The sequence below is a fragment of the Gigantopelta aegis genome, chromosome 6 (genome assembly GCF_016097555.1).
Source record: "Gigantopelta aegis isolate Gae_Host chromosome 6, Gae_host_genome, whole genome shotgun sequence".
NCBI classification, from domain to species: Eukaryota; Metazoa; Mollusca; class Gastropoda; order Neomphalida; family Peltospiridae; genus Gigantopelta; species Gigantopelta aegis.
This window is the reverse complement of record NC_054704.1, coordinates 90,185,591-90,207,848: the sequence shown is the minus strand read 5'-3', so window position 1 is coordinate 90,207,848 and position 22,258 is coordinate 90,185,591. Positions and strand designations below refer to the sequence as shown.

At 36.2% G+C, this 22,258-nt stretch overlaps 1 protein-coding gene across 6 annotated transcripts in view; it reads right to left on the bottom strand.

Annotated features, from left to right (window-relative positions):
- Nucleotides 1–798: 798 nt before the first annotated feature.
- LOC121376402 (collagen alpha-1(IX) chain-like) overlaps nucleotides 799–22,258 on the bottom strand; it is a 195,163-nt gene continuing 173,703 nt past the window's right edge. For all 6 annotated transcript variants that reach the window (XM_041504261.1, XM_041504262.1, XM_041504263.1 and 3 more), the window contains 10 exons: nucleotides 20,617–20,688; nucleotides 19,704–19,739; nucleotides 15,795–15,845; nucleotides 11,201–11,233; nucleotides 8,922–9,068; nucleotides 8,225–8,279; nucleotides 7,686–7,787; nucleotides 6,507–6,596; nucleotides 5,117–5,194; nucleotides 799–4,330 (listed from right to left, as the gene is read on the bottom strand). In XM_041504261.1, coding sequence (XP_041360195.1) covers nucleotides 4,131–4,330; nucleotides 5,117–5,194; nucleotides 6,507–6,596; nucleotides 7,686–7,787; nucleotides 8,225–8,279; nucleotides 8,922–9,068; nucleotides 11,201–11,233; nucleotides 15,795–15,845; nucleotides 19,704–19,739; nucleotides 20,617–20,688 — 864 coding nt within the window. In that variant the 3' untranslated portion in view covers nucleotides 799–4,130. The remainder of the gene's footprint in view (nucleotides 4,331–5,116; nucleotides 5,195–6,506; nucleotides 6,597–7,685; nucleotides 7,788–8,224; nucleotides 8,280–8,921; nucleotides 9,069–11,200; nucleotides 11,234–15,794; nucleotides 15,846–19,703; nucleotides 19,740–20,616; nucleotides 20,689–22,258) is intronic.

Sequence of the window (22,258 nt, the reverse complement as noted above, 5' to 3'; positions counted from 1 at the left end):
CAGAAGAAAGTTGGCCAACTTTGTACTGGTTATTGGTAGTCTGATCCTAGCATTAGTCGATAGTGCGCTCGCCTGAGGTGCTTGGGTCGTAGGCTCGAACCACCTCGGTCTCTATCTTCTCCGACTGATTTTTTCCCGTCCCATCCGGGGCCTCACGCTTGATATATTAAAAGCAGTGATATGTGCCAATGGCGTAGCCAGCATGAGGCTGAAATTTCCCTAGATTTATTTTATTTTTCCCATGACACTATTTTATTTTATAGGTCTGGGTTTGCCTCGGCGAGTTTTCCTCTCTGGCTACGCCCAGTGTGCTGTCCTGTCTGTGAGAAAGTACATATAAATGTCCCGTTCAGCCAGCTAACGTTTCGCTATAGTTCGCGAACTATATGACTGGTTCCCGACGTGGACATTTGGTTTTTCTTCACGGTCCCGTTGAACTCGGACCAGATTCCTTCCTGTTAATGGAAAAATGTAGCGGGTGTTCTTCAAAACAATGTCAGAATTATAAAATGTTTGACATCAAACAGCATATGATTAATACATCAGTGTTCTCTAGTGGTGTCGTTAACCAAAACAAACTTTAATTTTTACCGACACCAGCTACAAATGGAATAAATGAACGGATGTTAAACGACACCACATCACACAAGCCACCACTCCCTGTCATGGACAGAACACTCTGGTGACGTCAGAGGTTGTTCACACGACAGGTGTGCTTGAACAGTTCTCTGATGGAAGCATGCCAAAAATTATCCACACACAAGCCACACAGATGAAAGGAACAAACAACAAATACAGTTTACCGTTGTGTTACAGTTTATTTATCTAAGAGATCTTGCAGTCATTCATTGGATCGATATCATAATACAAAAGTTAAAAACCAATTGTTATGCATATCTTAGACAAAGCATTAAAATATACACGATTCCTATATAAAAGTACTAATAGAGAAGACATTGCAATAATGTCTGCCTAGTTCTACTAAGCCTAGTCATTTTGATTAAGCACTACCAACAAATAAGGCACCTAGCAAATGTGAGATTATTGTCTATATGTTACACGGTTTAATGCATATTACACTGTTCAAATACATAGTATGTATAAGTATATATATTAAGAGATTCATCAAAACCATACGCACACAAAATAATATTGTTATCATCCTATGGTTATTACAAGTATAAGTTACAAAAAATAAAACAGGGCAATGTTCAAAATAAGTTAGCAAGTTGAAAGAATTTGGCAGTGTGTCATTGGAAGTGAATAAACCGGTAGCAGGCACATTCTTTTAAATGCTGTGGATTCGCCCAGAAGCGCAATGTGTCCCAAGTAGGCAGTCCATGTTTGTTTGTTTAAGTTTTTATTTATTTTATATTTTATATTATCCAATCCGTAGCGATACTTTTGATCAAGTTGGCATTTTCATATTTTAATAATGTCAGTCAAAGTCATATATCAATAACTTTGATAACCGTTTTGAAAAAAATAACAAAAGGTAAAAACTTTGACATTTCTATGCTAAATATTTTATAGAAACCTGTATCGTTGGTGTTATATTTTCCCGGGTGTTTTCAGTACTAATTTTTGGTTACAATAGTAACGATATGAAGTCAAATTATACGAATTAAAATAATATATCTTGTTATATTGTTTATTTGACATATTTGTTCTTCAGTTTATTATGAATTAATAATTTAGATTTATTCCTATCACATGATTATGCTCGTTTAGTATTTCTGCCATTTAACTAAATGTAGGCCAATAATATTTCAGAAACCATTGGCTCATTTGTGTTCCACATTGTATTTGATTTAATTACAGATGTATACTTGTCTATGTCAGTGTTAGACATTACGGCAGCAATACATGGCTAAGCGTTGGATTAATATGTTTATTATCTACACCCCCCCCCCCCCCCCCCCCCCCCCCCCCCCCCCCCCCCCCCCGCCCCCCCCCCCGATCAATGTTTTTATTTTTCTAACCAGGACCATCAGCAGACAGATTCCCAACCATAAACGTTCATTTCTTATTTTATACAATCTGGACCAGGAATCGAACACATAGCCTTTAATGTGGTGTATTGATGGTTTTTGGAATGCTGCACCTTTCCACTAGACGAAGTATTCACAAGACTGAGTGATAGTTTATTTTTAGCTTAATATACCGAGTTAGGATGTCTACTGTAGGATGAAGACACCATTAGAAACAAAACAAGAGCTAAAACTGTAAATAGTGCTAGAAGTGTATTTTAACAAATTAAATAAATATATATTAGTACTTATTAATTACTCCTAACGTTGCTCGTCTCGGTCTTATATATAGCTTAAATATATTTAGATAGCAAACAGTGTTATACGTACGTAATAAATACGGATCAGCGCAGTGCGGTGCTCCGAGTATCAACGGAGGAAACTACAACCATCGAACCAATACATCTGTTAACGTTTATCTACTACATTGAAAATAGTTCGCATTTCGTGGATTCAAATGTCTAATAAAAAACTAAACATTTATTACCAAGATTGAAAGAAAATTGTTATCTCTTAAATGTTAACGATTCAAGATAGATGGATGAATGAAGAATAGCTAAGCTGAGGATTATTTAAGGGCATTAATTCAAAATGTATGTCAAGACTTCCTAAATGAATAAAACGACTATCCTAATCAGAGCAGAACAATTCTCTTAAGAATTAATATAAACGAATAAAAAAAATTATTATTCAAGCTTTAATTTACGAGGTTTGACCTGTGTAGACAATGTCCCAAATTATGCCTACCCAGACCCAAAAGATTGACCTATTAGCCCCGAGTCGAATCCACAGTATTTGCAGATGTCCTATACGTCACTCAGAATGCATGATAGATAGAAGTACATCGTCTAGTCCAATCCACACTGATGAACGGAAATGTTAGTGTGATTTTCCGCCATTTTGCTTGTATTAGAACACTTTCCTGGAATTAATGATTTCTTTTCCTTTTATCCTTTTTGTACTGAGGTATGATGTGTAGTTTGTCATTTGAACACCACAAATATCCACAAATAGCACCAAAGAACTCGTGTCAGCTGTCGGTAAACATCTTGTGAAGATACGTCATGGTGATAAGACTGCCGATTTTCAATGCACAATCTTTTACACTGTAATTTTGTCATGTTCAGTCTACCTCAAGCAAATACCAGCCAAAAAATGAAAACTAATCTATGATCGCCAACTTGTTTTTTTTTTCTCATGTAATATGGTGGCATTATTTTTATTTGTCTGTTTGTAGTTTCGTGTACCACCGATAACTTTGCCTACACATCTTCCATCATATCACCTGGTTAAAATAATGCCTTTTTATATACTTTTTTTAATTTATTTTTTTATCACAAATGAATGTTGGAAGGGAAACAACTCTCATCATAATTCCCAGGTATTATTCTACACGCAGCACCTGTAAATACAGCCTAGTGAAACTCGCGTTATTCACGTGATAATTTCGGCTCACAATGCTGTTAAGACTTCGCAAAAGAATCAACATCATGAGGAACCTCAAATACAACACAAAACCTTGTGGCTCCCTGTAGCAGTGATACGCAATAACAAAACGTTCAGAAATGAGAATGATAATGACATGCAAGTGAGTAAAATAACCCCGCTGGCTAGACTGCTCACTCACCCCGATGATTGGCTGACGCCTCATGAATATGTATTTTCGAGGTGAAGTGGCCAGTGTGCCACCCGAAGTGAAATTATCTATTCTAGAACAACAAAGAAACTAGAACTTTAAAAAGAAAAATCTACCAAGAGATTCGGTAACTGGAATTAAAATAGCATGCAATTAGTGAACAGACATTGTATCTGAGGTAGAACACAGAACAGTAAAGAAACGTGGTAATTCGAAATAAAAAGAAGAACACATTAAGGAGAGACTGGTAAGTACAAAAGTAACATGTTAAAATATTATTCTGTCTACTCCAGAAAAAGGGTAAAAAAAAGAAGAGTAAAATTAATGAACCAGTTGAAAATACTAGTATAGAAAAATAAAAAGAAGCATTCGAAATGACGGGTGAAAATAAACATACGAAAGACTTGCGGCTACAGGTGCGTGTTAGTTTTATCACATTTTTTATTAACAGGTTTGTGGAGTTTTTAAGGTCCCTTGACATTGCTTCTTCTTTGCTGATATATATAATTAGGCGCGGCTGCCGGTCCGTAATTGCAGTATTCACAGTATCCCGGAGGGCCAGGTCGACCTCGGACTCCGCGTGGCCCGTGCATCCCGTGAACCCCTGGAGGGCCTCGTTCACCTGGCCGACCCATGACGCCTTCACCTGGAGGCCCTGGTGGTCCTGAAAGTGTCACAAAAACAAAACCCTGCAGTTTAGCATCTTCAGGTTACTTTCCTGATGATTTTAACAGTTTAATTCCTTGGATTTTAGCTAGTGTTTTCCCTAGAAATTTTGAAATACATGATTGACTAAAACACTTTTGGGCCATTTTCACCATTTTCAGGGCACATTTTTTTTTATTAAAGACAAAACATTTATTGAAATAAAAATAAATATACTTAATGTGTTTGCATTAATAAATGAATGACAAAAATATAACAGAAATTTTGTATCAACTAATAATACATTTTCTGAGTGTTTTATTAGGCAATTTTAAAGTTAATTGTTGAAAAAAGCTTGTTTAATCTGATGGCAGCATGGGTGCTGATTAAGGCATCACCATGCTAAAACAAGCTAGGGAAAACGCTATAAACATTAACAGCTGTTGCATACAAACCCTGTTTGGGATTTCTAGTCCATTATAATCAGGGGCGTCATTACTGAACCTCATTAATGTAGTGTATTGAAAATATATTAGTTATAAATACAACATATAGCTAACAATAATATCCCCAAACGCCAAAATAAATGCAATAACCTTTCTATTATTATTCCAAATTATAAACGATCAAACCCAACCACCTCATCAACAATTCAACTTCTCTGATGGCGTTCATGCCAAGAAGCAGCTAGTTATATAAAACAGATTTGGGGTTCATGCTATAGTGGTCGAAATACAGCCAGGGAATCGTCACATCCTAATTGGTTAATCTTCTAACTGGAAAGAAACAGTCAAATGAGAAATACCTGACAATCCTTGTGCTCCGGGGCGTCCATCTTTGCCCTTACCAATTGGTCCACGATCTCCTTTTGTACCATGTAAGCCTGTTTTGAGAATAGAGTGAGAAACGTTTGAAGCAATGACGTAACCTAGATTAATGTTCTAACATAACATATAGCTGGTCTACTGGAAGAATAATTTGTTTGTTTTCCATTAATTTTGTAGTTCATCTTTTTACTACTATTGATCAGTAATCTACAAAAAACCAAAGGACTACAACCTTCTGTTTTTGAATTGAATCCTTCTACATCCTATGCATTTAGTAGTGCCGTACCTTGTGCAACTAACATCGAGAGGCAGTTATCACAGTAGCTAGATAAATAGGTACGTTTAAACTAAAATAAACCAACAATTTAAGATTCCGTGGGATAGGCAACAGCCCATCCTTCCCCCATCCCGCTAGATACGGCCCTGCATGGTTTGACAATGCTTAACATAGTTGAAAATCCCAGATATTGCGATATTCTCTTCAGTTAGAAGGGAAACTATTAAGATCTCCAATATGTCCTAAATATAAAGCTGAGCCAATTTGTTTTGTCTTTGACAGGTGTTGCCGTGGGATCGTTAGGAAAAAGGAAGTTGGGAAATCTAAGAAGCATCTAGAGCAGATAAGTACAAGCTGCAGTGAAACAAAAAGCTGAGATGGCAAATACTGAGTGGAGATAGAAAGACTAGGCAATACAAGCCCAGCACTGTCTGGTGGAAAGGCTTCGTCAATGGCCTGTAATTCATAAAGGACACTGTGTGCCAGGCTTATATGTTGTTGAATTCCCCATAATTTTCAACTACTTCATTCCAGAACTTGTGTGAGTGTGGTCTACACCATTTCCCCTGCAACCTTTCGAAACAGAACTGGTTAGGTCATAGGTTTTAACGTGCACATTCAGAACAAGCTGTTGTAGCACACGCCTATCATGGGTGCATATGTCGACTTTCGCCGGCTCCTCTGTCCAGGACAGGTATTTCGAAACATTTGATTGAAGTGTTATATTACTAAGGTGGTCCATGGATTTATTTCAACAAATAAATAAAGGTAATGATACTGTACATGATTGGTTCCCAGATATTATTTCACATGCAGCACTTGTATACAGCTTAGTGAAGGTTACTTGAATTACTAATAATACTAGTTAATATACAAAAAATATACATAATAAGACATTAGGCCATCGACCATGACAAAGCCTGGAGGACCAGAATAAAGTCTTAACATACGCATGAGATTAAATCAGACTAGCAACAGAACTAAACTATTCACATAAATTGCAGCCCTCATATGACATTTCATATTGTTTTGAATATATTTCGTATTGGGGATAATAATTAAAGTACATCCAGCTGCTAAGTACAAATTACCCATGGTGCCTGGTGGTCCCATGGGACCTGGCATCCCTGGAAGTCCCATGAATCCTCTTTCTCCTTGAGGACCTGGTGGTCCACGTTCACCTGTGAAGAAGATAAAATCGTTTTACACTGATGAAAAATCAATATAACTGAATGACACAATTACATCTTTAAGGAAATACTGTGGCATCTAGAATGTGGCGAGAGAGGTTTCTAGGGGGGAGCACAGCCATGCTCCACCTGAAAATGTATTTAAAATAAGAAAATGGATCTTTAAGCAGGGAGTTTCGACACCCGGACCCAGTCCCCTGCACACACACCTGCTGTATCTTATAACGGTAAAAACAATAAAATAACTCTAAAAAAAAAGAGTCGCAGATATTTACAATTTGAGATCTTGTATACAATGTAACAATACTCTAAAACTAAACGTAATTATAAAGATGTTTTGCTCAGTGAATTAACAATATCATCTTACAACATAATCTAACAAACTGTGTGTTTCTGCATTGGATTTGTTTCAGTGTAATCATCATGGTGCCTTGTTTCACATTCAACAATATGTGAGCTCCAACGTTCCCTGTAATAACTCCATATCACTTGCTACTGATTGTCCAGTTCAAAATAGTCCGTGAAAACCTATCCAACAACAGCCTTATGAGGTCACCATACTTAATAATCCTTCTAATTCAAGTCATCCCCATTAATCGGCCTTCATCTTTGACTGATCAACCAACACAAACCTGTCACTTTGACTAATTACATTTATTTGCGGGATCTATATCATAGGCGTACGAGCTCCCATTTGTGTAGAGGGTGGGGGGGGGGGGGGGGGGGAGGGAAGCGTAGGCTGGGTTTGCCTGAATTAAACGAAAGTGCCTGAATCTAGATAACAAATTGTTTTCATATTAGCATTACTGCCAAACAGCTATATAGGGTCGAAAACGAATCACTAAGCATTTTTGAATGGATTACAACAAATTGTGCGGGTAGAATGATGGAAATACATGGTATAAAGTTATCAGGTTAGCACATTTTGCCGAATATCTCTATCGTTTTGCCTGAATTTGAAGATTTGCTTCAGCACTAGGGAGCCCCCTTCCCCATCCCTGTCTCGTACACTTATGATCTGTATTATGTAACTCCTAGCTGCCCCATGATAACAAGTTGGTTCTTATGAGACTACGTTACCTAGTAATCCCATTTTCCCTGGAGGTCCTTGTCTGCCAGTCTTTCCATAACCAGGGGGTCCTGGAGGTCCTCTGAGATCAGCTATTAGATCTTCCAACTGGTCTACAAGACGACATATGCATGGATAAGTAGATGTGAATGGATGTGTAGTTGTCGTTGATTGTATATAACAAAATGTTTATGTATATATTCATCCTATGCCGTTGTGCAACGGCCCGAGTATAAGTAAAGTCTTGTCTTGACATGATTCATGGAAACTATGTATACAGTATTATGTGATATCCATTGGTAAAGAAATAGACAGGATTATATATTAGCAATATAGAAGTTCCCTGTACATAGATATTCGTATACAGATCGACAGCAAAATTAGTAGCTAGATGAATGGATGAATGTGTCGTGAATGGGTGGGTGAATGGAGATGTTTAAAATACACGTGTACACGTGTATACTGAAAGTTAGGGATGGCGATAAAAATACAAAGATATAAATTAGCGACATATTAACATATAGATAAACAGACTATAAAGACAGAATACCTCTTAATATCATAGTGCATAGTTCTCTCATCTCTTGTTCAGATATACTTCTTCCCTGCGTAACACACATCAAAACATAAATTATTCCATTAAATCAGCAATAGACACGTGATCTCAAATGAGACAGAACATGATATATAATGAAGCCCTATTAGTTCATGTTTTGTATCCAAGTCTTCAAGATCTATCATCAAGAACAGGTTCAGTATCACCTGATTAGTTTCAAGGCTAAGTTCCTTATCAGATGGTTATCACGCGAATGAAATATAAATACTATGAAGATCAAGATACTGTTCCCAATTGGTGACATTTTCACTAGTGTACAACCCGCATGCTAGGGAGGAAATATTGGCACTTGTGTATACTGCAAATTAAAAAGGGGATAAAATATTGCATGCAAAATAGACAGCTTTTATGTACCCTGTAGAAGAGAGGAAGGGGGTGGCATAACCAAAGAGATTCTTTATACACTAGTTATAGAAATATTAATGATTGTGAATGGCTTCTGACATTACATTCCATAGTAAACGTATACACAGAAAACACGTTAGCTTCCTGAATATATAAAAATAATAATGTTTGAATATATAAGGGGACAACGACATGATTGTGTGGCAAAGCATATACTGTTGACATGACTTCGCATCGAAGTGTACAAAATGGTTTCTGTGTGTGAGAGAGATTTTATATTACTAACTGGAACTCCTGGCATCCCTGGCTGTCCTGGTTGTCCTCTCAGTCCTCTTCGTCCTGAAGGTCCTGGGGGACCAGACAGTCCTGGAACACCTGGTTGTCCTGGAGGTCCTGATGGTCCTCGTTCACCGTTAGCGCCGCGTTCTCCAGGCTAGAAGAGGAAGAGAAGCAACGTACATCTAAAACAATGATTGAATGTGTTTTGTACTGGCATCCCTAGCAACTTGGTAGCGTGGTGTATCATAGGTAAGTGGCATCAACAGGTTACTGATGACTGGCTGATTGAATGAATGGATGTTTAACGACACCCCAGCACGAAAAATACATCAGCTATTGGGTGTCAAACTAGGTCAATTACTGATGACTGAAAAATGCATGAACAATTCTGAAGTGTAGCAAAACAAGGCTTGATAACTGTAGCCTTGTAATAATTGTAATTTGATACACATTAATTTTAATGTTAAGGTAAAATTACGATATGTATTCTGAACGAAAGGAGAAGAATGCTTGTCTGGTGACATCCGAGCACATTTTAAACTATGGCTATTTGGTGTCTAATATAGCATTTTCTACACTTGGTGAAAAAAGGAAACCAGCTGCCGCGATATAGACGTGTCATACCATACAGCTGCAAAGAATCTTTTATATGCATTTTCCCATAGACCAAAGAGTACATATAATGACCAGTGGGGAACTAGTCAGGATGGGAAACAACTACATGCCCACCAGGGACATATGCTTATATGACTCATTACACAACAGAATAGAATAGATGTTTAACGATACCCCAGCACACACAAAGCAACAAAAAACATCAGTTATTGGGTGTCAAACTATGGTAAAGCAAAAATGAAGTGATAAACCTCAATATAAAAATTCAATAGGTAATATTACACAAAAGATAACCGCTCTGCCACAAAGCTATATATGCTAGATTTATCATTTTCCAACCGAATGTCATAACCTTTCACGTTCGCGTGACTCACGTCATTCGTGTACTTACCTGTTTTGACACACAATAGCCAATTTGTGTGCTTGTGTGTCGTTAAACATTCATTCATTCATCCCTGGCTGGTGAATCTATTAACTGCTATACAATGTGTGTGTGTGCTTTATTATTACAAATGATATGACCTTCTTTTACTATTCCTGATAAATAAATCAAATAGCGAAATATCTCCTTTCATTACCGACAACATCGTGGTAACGACAACGTTAAGTGTAATGTTAAACGAAAGCTACTGGTGATAAAATGTTGAGTTTTGGATTAAGGAAAGAGAAGGGATGTAAAACTATCAGTATTTAGTCTACCCCACAGTACAGGCTAGTTATTCCTTAACAACATTATTATTATTCTGATTTTTTTTTTTAGAACAAATAAACAAAGCTGTAAAAAACACATGGAGTTAAAAAATCTGTTACATATTTAGTGGCAGACTAAGAGCTGGAGCATAAGTGGTCCATTTATTAATTTGAACACTGATGCCAAGAATCCGTCATTTTGTATCTAAACTTTAAAGAAAGCCGTCGACCCCAACCCTTCCCAATGAGGATGAACAGTTACTGTAGTAAGTCAATCCTGACAGCGTTTGTGCGTGTAACGATATAACCTGACCCAGTATGGCTCTACATAGCAATCTGAAAACTTATCATTAAGTGTGTTTTAAAAAACATCTATATGTGTTTTTAAGTAGGTCTGTTAGATTATCTTGTTGCAATCTGTGATAAGGAGGGGGGTAAAATCAAGTAAATCAACTCATGAATGTCATTGTAACATCACTCAAGCAATATTTCCATTTAGCAAACAAATTGTATGTTTTAAAATAGTTATGGACATTCCAGTAGCGTTTTATTCAAATATAGAAGGGCCCCCTAGTGAGACAAAGATAAATGTTTCGGGAGGAACATGGCACAGAGTCATCACTCTACGCTGAATGTATTTATACATTTAAACTGTTTGAGTATTTCACTGAGCTACATGTACTTACCATACTGCTTTGCGGATAAATGGGGTATTTTACAATTATAATACCAATCATTATATTAAATTAAATGTATAGATGTTTGTTATATTGTGCTATTACAAACCTAGAACACAAATAGACCCATGAATTTTTATTTTCTACATTGTAATTCATAAAGGGTTGCATTGCATAAAGGGTTGTAGAAAATAATGTGTATTAAAAATGTTACCAATTATACTCAAGCTATGTGGGTATAAAGCAAATATAAATGTGGCGAATAGTTTTCATGGAATAAACTCTTTAAAAAAGAAGTACTTACCATACCAACCGAACCTCGCTGGCCTTGCGGTCCCTAAAACACAGTGGAAACATAATTAATAAACTCATCTTCTGTTAGAACAGTTGACAGTTTTCACTTTGGTTCTAAACTAATGAAAACGGGTTACATGTATATCAAAACGTTACCATTCCAAACGTGAAATTGTTATCAGTTTATATTCACATGAATCACATAAGCGCTTTATAAATTATACACTGATGGCAAGAAACGAGGGATCACAGCAACACGAACAGGTAAGGGTCACTCTAACCCAAACCCTCATCAGTAGTATTCAGGACGTTAACAATGTCACTGACAGTCAATCCTACATGACATCTTTGCACTTTATAAAGACACTATATAGGACGGTAATAGTGATTGAAGTGGGGTCTACAAAAACACGTGTTACCGTTCGCGTTCTTAAATATGACTAAAGGTTGTACACTGTGTTCCCATAGCACTGGACGACGGTTTTCTAACTATTTCAAGTTTGTAGCTTTAAAATCACGTCTTTCACTTTCAACATAATATTACACCATTTCTAATATAGAGGATATTTCATGTTTTTTGTCAAATATGATTTATATCTCATCGAGTGAAATTTGTAATCATATCTCATGAGTCGCACTTGCGCAACGAGTGCGATATGATTGTAAACTTCACGAGATAAGATATAAATCATATTTGACAACAACAAAAAAATATGAAATTTCCTATTTGTTAGATAACGTTTGGCAATTTACCTTTATTTGTAAAATGCCAGCAGCAAAATAGTTCCGGCTTTTTAACAGTGAAGATAACACTTTCTACAGTGACGATAACACATTTTAGAGTGAAATAGTGAAATGTTCACTCCAAAATGTGTTATCGTCACTGAGTGACTGATAACACCTTTATTTCCCTGATATTTTAAAATATTTCACTAAATGTTATATAATAAATGTCTTTGTCAGAATGTTGAAAAGATTATTATTACAGTTTACTGAGCACTTGGAAATTAAGTTGTGCATATTTCACATATTTCCCTCCAATATTTGCTGGAACGACGTAAACCTCAAAGCGACCTTCTGACAAGACAATAATAGTGTGTCTTTATTTTTAAACGTGTCTTCCTCTCAGTTCCTTATTTACAAACAGGCAAGCCATGCAACATGTTCTTATTTTGAAACTATCGAATGTTTCAAATGTAATCGTGTCCACATCAAACTTTCCGGCGTATACCCTCCACCTCTAATTATGGTGTGTTACGTCCAAGCAGATTTGCTCATACTACCAAGTTTCAAGTATAAGCATAAAGAGATGTGTTGTGAATATTTCTGTAAATGCTGCATATAATATGTACCTTTACGGTAAATGTTATAAAAGCGGTTTCTTTATTATCTCATAAGTCCTATTGAAATCTGTATTTATAAACTTTAGCCTTTACGATTTTGTATGCATTTGTTCTTCACCATATCTGCAATGGGCACCAATCACCATTCTGTTATTTTAAGCTTCTACTATATATGGCATGGACAGCAGACAAAATCAGCAATGTGGTTTGAAAACAATGAAACAAAGCCAAACATCATAGCTTCAATTGCTGGTGGTTATGTAACATCTAGATTTCAATATATACTAGTATTTCTCGATGTCACTGATACTCTCTGTATGCCACTGGAACCCCATGGTGCTTACATCACTGTTTATTTTAATGTAAACACATGAATCATAAATAATTGTTATTATCTATTTATGCATGTTTAAGTAGGTGACTAGACTGATATATATATATTTGGCTCTAGACTATCAATTTCGTCCCCGTCTGATCCATGTCAATATATGTTAAGTGCTAACTATGTCGATATGCCTGCACTGCACCCTTGATTACACCCAAATATTTACTCAAAGACAAAAGACAGATTAACAAAGATGTCGACTGTCAAAGTTGATCATAATCAATCTTTATGAAGTTGTTAATTCTTTGGTCTTTGCAGCAACGGTAGATGAACTGCTTTAGGTGTATTTATTACACATAATCTGGCTTTAAAAGGTACTGTCAAACGTCGCGCATTCAACACCGAGCTAATAATACAGCCTTGTCTAAGACAAGCGCTGACAAGAAATATACCGCAGACTGAGAGGTATCGCCGATAAAGATCGGATCGCCGTGTTGCACACTCCACAGCGATATCCATATACCAGTGTCAGATCTCGTCGTTCGTCGAGTCGCCCACCTGACGAAGAAGACCAAACCGCAACCGCTGAACAATCGGAGGTGATTTTTATCATCATGTTTTATGACATTAACGATGTTCTTGCGTGAACTAATCTGACGAATGAATGCATCGGCGTTAGACGGCTCCGAGAACTTGATGAAATGCACAAACTATTCATTATTCACAAGTCAGCAGTATTTTCTCTGGTTTTCCCATCATGCATAACCCACGGTATAATCTTTCTTCTTTGTTTGTCATCTTAAAAATGGCATAAACGAGCCCGGTACAAATATACCAAAACGTAAGACTTAATTTAATTTTTGAAATATAGTTTCGTTGGAACTAAGCAAAATTTGACAAATTTGTATTTTTTAATTTTAAAATAAATGATTAGCGACATAATCAGTATTTATTTCAACAAGTATAATTATCCAGCAACGTATAATGAGCTGTCCATAGATGTTTGCTTAGAAGAGAGGTACGTAGTTCGTGAGAAAGAACTCAGTATAGTAGCCCTCCACTTGTAATATGAATAGAACCTGAAACGTGGTAACCTAACCGGGGGAATGACTATAGTACTGTCGGAAATAGAATAAAAATGATTTTCATGGATTATTTCTTACATATTAAACAGACAAGTAAATATTTTGTAAATATCTATTTAAATATAGTATACCTAATTTAGCATTTACTTGTTTTGGCTCTCATTGATGCACAAGGTGGTGTTTACTCTTGAAATTAAAAGAAATATGTCCTACACAGGTGATTTGGGCACTTTATTGGAACAGACTATAACACATTTTGGTCAACATGTGTCAATTTCATTGCTATTTCAATATCTGAGGGACCGTTTCTGAGTTTCTGATGACGGTTTACCCCTATTCCTCTCCAAAACAAAATATTTGTAGACATTTATAAGTAACTTTTGAGCAAAACTGTCGAGAACCATTTTGAGTTTGTGATCTATTATACCGGTATTAAAGGTGCTATCTCAAAGTTGCATAATGACAGCTATTGCAAATCATGTTTTTATTAAATTTTGCTGTAACATTTAAAGACTACACCTTTAACTATATGCCCATAAATGATTTTAGGAAATAATTTTATCTACTAGTAGAAAATACATTTTTATTGGAAAATCTTTATCACAAAAAGATATAGCACCTTTAAGTCGTTGCAAGATTGTGTACATTTAATGTACTAATATTGAATTTATATTCACTAAATATGCTGGTCATAATTAATAATTTATGCTGCAATTCAAATTAATCAGTTAACTTGCAGTTTTAAATTAAAAGTTTGTTCAAGGGTAGTAGATAAAATTATTTCCTAAAATCATTTATGGGCATTTAAAGGTGTAGTCTTTAAATGTTACAGCAAAATTAGTAAAATAGCAATGAAATTGACACATGTTGACCAAAATGTGTTATAGTCTGTTCCAATAAAGTGCCCAAATCACCTGTGTACGGACATATTTCTTTTAATTTCAAGAGTAAACACCACCTTGTGCATCAATGAGAGCCAAAACAAGTAAATGCTAAATTAGGTATACTATATTTAAATAGATATTTACAAAATATTTACTTGTCAGTTTAATATGAAAGAAATAATTGACGAAAATCATTTTTATTCTATTTCCGACACTACTTTAGACCATCGAAGCCGATGCAGTAAAACAATAATTTTATTTTCGCTAGTCTTCTGCTTATTCTCAAAGGAGTTTTTAAAACCGATGTCCTTGGAGCACGAATTAGATAGCCAGATAACACGTCCAGGATTACGGAGATTACAGGTTCGTGAAATCGAGAGCGATATCGGAGTAGTGTCCTATTATGTCCTTGGCAAACAGGACACTCACTCTGAGATGGACTGGTAACGGAATATAAATTCAACACAAAGAAGTCTTAAAACTGATGGCTTAATATCTATGCCACAGAACTCGCTGCAATAAAACAGCAATACTACAAACAGTGGATTTTAAAATAAATAAATTACTAACTATTGATGCAATAAATAATAGAATAACAGCACTTACGTTTAAGACTTTAAATTACTTGAAATACAACGAACATAAACGGCATCAATGCATACAGTTTAAAAGTGAGTTTAGTAATATACGTAATAAAACACCGTCATCGTGTTTTCATATATTTTAATTACTGTCAAATACTTTAATTTCGTGGCTTAAACTTTCGTGGTTTTGTTATTAAAAACCCAACAAAATTCGTTGAGTGCTTAAATTCGTGGATCGAACAGATAGCATCCTATAAATTCGTATTATATGTGTACATGTATAATATTTCCGTTGTATTCTTAAATTCGTCGACCACACTTGTCCATGAATTACACGAAAATAGGCCACCACGAATACACGTTATTTCACAGGAGTGACTTACTGGAGGTCCTATGGGGCCCGGTCCGCCGCTAGAGTATCCAGCTGCATATTCCTGAAATGTGTAGAAATAGACAGCAGTCATTAGCACCACAACACCATAACTCCACACACTACTGAGTTAAGTAGACTGAAGGATCATTATCACTGAATTGTTCCACTGTATTTGTAGAAAATCCAGAAATGCAACACAGTAATTGCTTTGATGTAAGCAAATAAGTTCATACATACATGTATCATGTGATTTTATAAAGGACAGATAACATTAATTTTGAACTATGCCAAATAAAATATAATATTGCAAATCATAAAGAGCTCAGTCTTAACTTAAGCATGTCACGGTATATACAACACACATTATTTAAAATATACATTATTAACTACTAATTGTAATAGTAATATTGCAATAACAACTGATATTCAAATGAAATGTACCTGTTATTCAAAACGGATTGATAACAAAATCTTGGGTATTGGGTGTTGACGGACTTGAGCAGTAATGTAATAGAAGTGAAACGTTAACTACTATTAAAAACAGAAGTACTAATTTCAAGCTTTGTCTGACCCCTTACTATTATATTGAAGCAACCTTCTACTAAACAAAACACGATTTCAAACATTTTCGTTTTAATATCTGCGTGATTGTACAATTAATTCGAAAGCCATTCCCTGCATTCAACTGCAAAAAAGCCATTTGGTCGCATAAAACAAATTATTATTCGTTTATTTTGGCGTCATATTTAAATAAAAAAACCCAAAATGAGTCATACATTCAGTTGTAAAAAAAAGCATTGTTTAGAAGGGCATGACAGGTTAGTATTAAAGTGCATTTGTTCCTTTCTGAGGTAATTGGTGGGGTGTACGTTGTCATATTAGTGAGCAATGCATTTAGCTCGTACTCATTTCAGTACAATCCAAATTCATTTAACCTGTTACTTCTGAAACATAAACACTTTACAGTCAGCTTTTGGGTTTTGGATTTTGTGTGTGTGGTTTTTTGTTTTGTTTTTGTGGGTTTTTTGCTGTAACTAGATAAAATTAGAGTTTGTTTTGTTTAACAACACCACTAGAGCACATTGATTTATTAATCATCGGCTATTGAATGTTAAATATTTGGTAATTTTTTGACATATAGTCTTACAGTGGACACCAACTACATTTTTCCATTAGTACCAAGGGATATTATATGTGCACTATCCCACAGACAGGATAGCACATGCCACGGCCTTTGATATACCAGTTGTGATGCACTGGCTGGAAAGAGAAATAGTCCTATGGGACCATCGACGAGGATCGATCCCAGACTGACTACGCATCAGGCGAGTGCTCAACCACTGGCCTACGTCCCGACCCTTCTGTAATTAGAAGCTATAGAGAAATGTTTCATTAAATTATAAAATAATATTTTGATATATCGATCTCAAGGCCGAATACATATGAAACAAAAAAAGCAATTATGATAGAAATTGCTTAATAGTACGCTACTTTCACACACCAGCTATGTGTTGCATTGGTAAACGTATCATATTAATTAATTAACTTTGATAGTTTTTGTATATATTAACTTTCGTGGCTTAATCTGGTAAAGTATCAAGTATTGTGTTTACACAAGATTTGTTCATAAGATGTTGAAAGTAAAACGACTAACTGGCAAGAATTTTCAGAATATACCGTTTCTGTAAAACACCCCAATTATACATATAACTATTAGTATTTAATATATATATATATATATATTTCTAGTGAAATATTAATCATTTATTGTACACAACAAAATCAGACATGTAGGCTTATAAATATTTTGTCTAAAGAAAACGTCAAGAAATGGATGGGATTGCAAAACTAACTGAAAACAAAACAAAAAATATATAGTAACTGAGCACATTTGTATAATCAAAAGAATTAAAAACCAAAGAAACTGAGCAGATAGACTGTGTTAGATGACAGAGGGGGAAAATACTATAGATAACGAAAGCTGTGTAACCATAACGGACGTATGGTTGTATGTTACATAGAGCTAGTGGAAAAAATTTAGACAACTAAAAATGAAGATTGAAATGAAAAATAAAATGGATGACAACTTAATATAGTTTAAACCAGTCTGTTTCTGTTCCTATTGAAAAACAGAATGTAAAATTACCAAACGCAATTGTTGATCTAGTAAAAGTATATCAAATTATTCTTGGAATTAATTTATAATCATTCAGGCCATAAGCATGCGAGAAGGGGTGCAATTGCCTCTTAGTGCTGGAGCAAATCCCCAAATTCGGGCAAAAGCGATAGAGATATTCGAGCAAAATGTGCTAACTTGAGGCGTTTTTACCATATATTTCCATTATTTTACCCACCAAATTAGTTATAACCTATTTTAAAATGCGTAGTAATTCGTTTGCAACCCTATATAGCTGTTTTGCAGTAATGCTAATATGAAGAAAAAAGGTTGTTACTCAGATTCGGGCATTTTCATTTAATTCGGGCAAAAACAACCCAGCCTGCCCCCGCCCCACCCCGTACAAAACTGGGAGCCCGTATGCCTGTTATTCCGGTTGCCGTTATATTTAACTTAATTTATTTTCATTTGCACTGTTGAATGTAGTCCTACGCGAATAACAGACTGGTTTAAACAAACCTAGTAGTATCAGTACAAATATCAAACCCTTCAACATACATCACATAGGTTGGTCTAATACGCGGAGTCAAAGGTTTACACCAGTATATATTTGACCATTAATTATTTCGTCGTTATTTAAAAAAGGAAGCCAGGACGACACACCATTAAATTCCTCGTAATGTTTAAATACTTCGATTTATCTCAGCAGTTGTGTCTGTGTGCCCTACACCACACATTTACAATTCCAAAATATTGGATCGAAATGTTTAAAAATACTAGGGCATTCCTTGAAACGATTTTAACACTCATGTAAAGGTAATGGCGCCGTGTATTTAACGCTCTAATAATGTTCTTCATCAATTCATGAAATGAGCTATACACACCAAACGTTTATTAGGAAGAGAATATTCAGTCCGTGCGTTAGGCCGTCCGCTATGACGTAGGTCGAAGGGTCCCTAAATATCTACAGGACGGAAGATGTCACACCCTATTTGCTGCGCATGCGTACATACCTCGTGATGGCCGGACTAGACATACAAAACAATAAATGATGTGATGAAAAGATAAGACCAAAATAACGATGCATACGAAACATCCAACAAGTTAATATTTCAGTTGTTTCTATTGGAAACAACTACGACAAAACCAAAACTAATTCGATAAAACCACAAACATGTCTGTCATAAAAATTAAGGATTCAAAGCGAAGTTTCTGTTTCCTTTTTGGACGTTTTTCATGGGGTGTCCTTAAAACCCTGTCATAAAAACATTAAAGAGAACTAGAAAACTGTAAAACAAGTTCTGTTTTGTTCTAGATTAAAGTACAAATTTCATTTTCCATTCACGAAACCAAGAAACAGAGTAATGGTATTGTATCGTTACAAAACATTATTGAACTTGGTCTGTGCATCCAATGAAATGAATGGATCAAGCTGTCTGTTTGATTGTATGTCTGTAAAGCAAACGAGCAAAAAATAAAGCATGAAACATCTTCAATGAAATGTGTGTATTTCAGCCATCCATTGATGTATTATTAAGAGAGGGGCTGTTTGCTTAACCCTATCTTTTTATACTATATTGCCGGGGGTAAAATAAGGTGGCCACTTATGTCAAGACGTTGTTGAACTGAGGTAACAGTTCTAATAGATTTGACTTAATAGAAATAAAATGCGATTTATATACTTTATAGATATACCTTGGTTTTGTTTGACTATTTTATAACAATGGTAATAACAAAATAACCATGTAAACATAATAACGGGGAAAAGCCCAGACAGATGATTAAGAATGTGGAATTACTTACAGTGTTTCCTTTCTCTCCCGGAGGTCCAGAGGAACCCTGCAAAGAATAGGACATGCATACGAGTATTATTAGTTTTATTGATTTTGGATTATTGGTTTATTTGAGTATAAAACAAACTATCCTACAGGTTATGATCTCAAGATGTGTAGTACCTTAGTGGCTAAAGTGAGAAAAATTAAAGTGATCATTCTGTATCGATAAATAATAAACGTATTTTATACTAGATGATAAGGACTGCAATGACTAGAAGATCACGGTATATAAAGTGATATGCCTTACATCGATGACGATTTCGAGTGTTCGATTAATGTTGCTTAATGTGAGATGTGAGGTGTTTTACTTTTCTTTCGATGCCTAAATATTACAAAAAGTGCATACATTTGATATAAGCAGACTGCCGTGACATTTGTAAGTCAAGGTATAATATATTAATATATTATTGTAGACCACACTGCCTTTGCAACAAATATAAAAGCCAAAATCATCTCTTCAATCGACGGTCATCGGTCACGTCCCACACCTACGGCAATTCATATTGCAACGACGACAATTACCATCGGTGTCGTCGTTAAGTTTGAGCCCTGTAATAAGTTTTTTTTAAACTTAATAATCAATTAAAATTCAACACATACTTCCCATTACTGCAATTTTCAGTGCGCTGTTCGGGGCAACAGTAATCGAATACTCGAAACACTCGCTCTACGACTTAACACTTTGTACACCGTGAAGACACGCATTATGATCGAAGCCAAATATGACATGAAAGGAGCTGACAAACCCTGATTTTATCTCACACGCGTGTAACTACATACATTTACAATGCTTAAACGTGTAGGAAAAACCGTTTGAATTGTACGAAGTTAATCTCTGTTAACATTAGAATCAAACAATGATACTTTAATGACAGCCATACCGGTGGGCCGGGTGGTCCTGGCGGCCCCATGTGGCCCAAGGCACCGGGTATTCCCGCAGGTCCTTGAGGTCCCTATTAAAACAAACGAGGAATTAACGCATGCTTAATATTTAAAACATCGGATATCAAAGAACGATAAGTATGAAAGTCACTTGAGATATAAATATATGGATGGATGGACGGATAGATAGATTGATAGATATGTTGAGAGAGAGAGAGAGAGAGAGAGAGAGAGAGAGAGAGAGAGAGAGAGAGAGAGAGAGAGAGAGAGAGAGAGAGAGAGAGAGAGAGAGAAAAAGACAGACAGAGAGAGGACGACAGAGAGACAGACTGAGGCAGAGGCAGAGAGAGCGGCAGAGAGAGAGAGAGAGAGAGAGAGAGAGAGAGAGAGAGAGAGAGAGAGAGAGACCAAAAAAGACAGACAGAGAGAGGACGACAGAGAGACAGACTGAGGCAGAGGCAGAGAGAGCGGCAGAGAGAGAGAGAGAGAGAGAGAGAGAGAGAGAGAGAGAGAGAGAGAGAGAGAGAGAGAGAGAGAAAGAGAGAGAGAGAGAGAGGACGACAGAGAGACAGACTGAGGCAGAGGCAGAGAGAGCGGCAGAGAGAGAGAGAGAGAGAGAGAGAGAGAGAGAGAGAGAGAGAGAGAGAGAGAGAGAGAGAGAGAGAGAGAGAGAGAGAGAGCGCATAACGCTATTCTCTTATTCTTTCCGACAACAAACACCCACCAAGTAAATCATTCAATCATTTAACAATAATTAATAAATTAAGCTTATCGTATATGAAACTAACAAGGTAATTAAGTCTGCAGCAATTTCTGAAAAATGTTTTTGAGACTATTAATATTCAAACTCATAAACCCCTTTGATCTTTGAACCGAATCAACTTTTGATCCAGTAGCCGGTTTCTTCAGAAGCAACTTTCACACCTGGGGCGTGACATTTCTCTGGTACCGATAACCAGAACTGGTCTTAACAGTGGTAAGTTTCCGAGACTAATCGACTACATCCCTATAACGAGTAATCCAGACACCTCAGGCAAACCACCTTTACGGAAAGAACAGACATGAAGGTGTTGTTTACGGCACCCCAGTCTAATGCAAAGTTAAAGAGTTTGTTCTGTTATATGACACGACTAGAGCACTGATTTATTAGTCCTCGGAAGGCGCGTGTTTAGGGGGAAGGTTTCTGGGATCGAACCCACCTCCTCACCACCACCTACCAAAATTCTCGCATACGCGCCCTCATCGGCTACCGGGTGTTAAATACTGGATAATGTTTTATTCATATTCTTAGAGGAAACCCGCTATATTTTTTCCATTTAAACAGCAAAGGAACTTTTATATGCACTGCCACCCAGAGCTAGCTTTAACGACTCAATGGGTAAGGTGTAAGACCACTACACCCTCTTCTCTCTCACTAACCACTAACAATTAACCTACTGTCCTGGACAGACAACCCAGATAGCTTAGGTGTGTGCCTGGGACATCGTGCTTGAACTTTAATTGGATATATGCACGAAAATAAGTTGAAATGAAATGAAATTGTATTCACTTTCCCACAGACATGACATCACATACTGCTGCCTTTGATATAGCAGTCGTGGTGCACTGGGAAAAAACACCCAAGCCGAGAATGGGTCCACC